The sequence below is a fragment of the Alosa sapidissima genome, chromosome 20 (genome assembly GCF_018492685.1).
Source record: "Alosa sapidissima isolate fAloSap1 chromosome 20, fAloSap1.pri, whole genome shotgun sequence".
Classification (NCBI taxonomy): domain Eukaryota; kingdom Metazoa; phylum Chordata; class Actinopteri; order Clupeiformes; family Clupeidae; genus Alosa; species Alosa sapidissima.
Genome location: NC_055976.1, coordinates 18,334,365 through 18,336,572, shown reverse-complemented (window position 1 = coordinate 18,336,572; position 2,208 = coordinate 18,334,365). Strand labels below are relative to the sequence as shown.

The 2,208-nt window shown below is 41.7% G+C and overlaps 1 protein-coding gene across 1 annotated transcript in view; it reads right to left on the bottom strand.

The window, feature by feature from the left end:
• Positions 1–921, bottom strand: part of rasl12 (RAS-like, family 12) — a 10,997-nt gene extending 10,076 nt beyond the window's left edge. Inside the window, exon 1 of the mRNA XM_042075585.1 lies at positions 260–921. Within this exon, the coding sequence (XP_041931519.1) occupies positions 260–362 (103 nt within the window). The 5' untranslated portion in view covers positions 363–921. The remainder of the gene's footprint in view (positions 1–259) is intronic.
• Positions 922–2,208: the final 1,287 nt, after the last annotated feature.

Genomic DNA, 2,208 nt, shown 5'->3' with positions numbered 1-2,208 from the left:
CCGTTTTAAAAAACAACGATAACAATATAAAGGATTTATTTTTTGGCTTTCCCTGGTGCAATCCTCATTGATAACGGAAATCTTCAAAGATCCTACTGAGATGTCATCAAATTGATCTGGGCTTCATGCTGATGACAAACATCATATGGCTTGATGACAAATTGTGCATCAAATATGTGTTCATCATACAATGTCTTCACCCAACAACACATATGCTGAAAGATTCGTAATCCAGCCTATTGCATCGGTAATAGCCTACCTGACTTTCCGGATCCAGTGACTCCCAAAACGGCAATATTAATCTCTGCAGGTCCCCGCTCCGCAACGGAGGAAATATTACAGCTTCTGCCTTTGCCAAACATCAGGGATATCGTGGACACACAAGGGATGCGAGACAAAACGAGCTGATGACAGAACAGCAGAGTACGGAGACCATGGCTTTTGTTCGATAGACAATTCTATCTACCTGTGAGGCGATCATAGCTAAACTCGTATAAAAATATGCAGGGCATCGTCTTCTGTTGCATACAGAAAACAATTGAAACTACTGCTAACGGAAGAGCATGAAGACGCGTGAAGTTAGTTGAAAACAAACCCGATTCTACATGTTGTAGGCTAAGAATATGAACCTGGCCTCAGTTCCCATTTCCCCGAGGAACTACAATATCGCAGAGTGGCTTTGACGGAAATTTCAGATGTGCTTCAGGGTCCGGATGCTTAGCCTACACGCAGGGCATGACTCCCCAAGTCCTTGTAAGGAATCCCTGAACTAACATTCAGAAAACCGAGTAGAAATCTGAGCTGCGCATATCCTCATTCACGCGAGTTTGGGTGCGTAAAGTCAATTCCCAAAGTTTTGTTTGAATGAATGGGCTGTGCATTAAGTGGCAAGGAGAGCCTATTCAGCTCTAATCATTTACATCGTTCACATGCTCTTCTTCCAGAGTGTAAAACCAAACAAAGTTGAACACACACACACACACACACAGTACATGCACGCACACATACACGCAAACGATGTGCACACACACAAAACTCCATTTCATTTAACAATTAAGTTTCAGGTAACTGAGAAATTTTCTGAAGCTTTCTAATCTCAAGATCGATGTGTCTGTGTATGTGTGTGTGTGTGTGTGTGTGTTAAAGTAAACTCCACCCAGGGCTATAAAGTAAGGGCTATAAAGTAACCCAGTCTGCAAGTGAAGGCAACACCTCTTTGTACAGTTAATCCTTAGAAGAAGTGTTAACCCATCCACCATATTTCACCTAATATATCTTTCCAGAGTTTAGAAAAGAGCTATAATTCATTACTCTGTAAGCCTGTAGTTTATTAAACCTTATGCACTTTGAAATGCACATAAGGCACATTGTAATGAGACACTGCTGTAAATGTACTTGTCCAGGACATTTGCAAATGGACAGCTGTTGTGAGTTGTATTTGCAACGTCTGGTTTATCCTTGAATGCCGTGCATGCATCTTAGCCCATCCAGGGGTGTGCACTTCAGGTCTTAACTCTGTACACATGCACCCTTATATTTAAAAACTAGTATGGTGCTCACTCTGTGACAACTTCGTTTGGAAGACAGATAAAGTTTCTTGAACATGTATGGAGTGTTCCCAGTGGTTGTCATGACACCTTGTTTCCTTGCTCATCTATTCCTGTGGCTGACTCTGTAAGCAGCCTGGTCATTAGCAAGTCCAAGGTCATGGCAATGGGACAGGGCCTGGGAAGCACATGCTGGCGCTGCTTGATGAGTTTATTTAGCAAGTTTACTTATTGAAGAAAGCATGTGCTGAATTTAGGAAACTTATGTATACAGTTTATAGTCTACCAGGATACTGTGAAGTTGTGCTATACAGTGCACACTTGTTTTGACTGGAGAAGACACCTCGAGTGACTCTTTCCTAAATATATTATCTATCTATCTATCTATCTATCTATTATAATATATTTTTGTATATTTTTATAATATATCACAACGCTACTGGAAGTCCATGTAGCGTTGTGATGTTTATTATTTTACTGCAACTTGGTGGCTGCATATTATGATGCACAACAGTATATGTTGAAGTTAATGATGGGATGTAGTGGCGGCTAGTCGCGCGGCAAAGTAACTATGCATCGCCCACTTGGGGAGTGGTGTCTGGTGTCCGATGTGGGGGGCTTAGGTTGGATTATGGTGCCTGCATATAACGCTGCCCTTGCA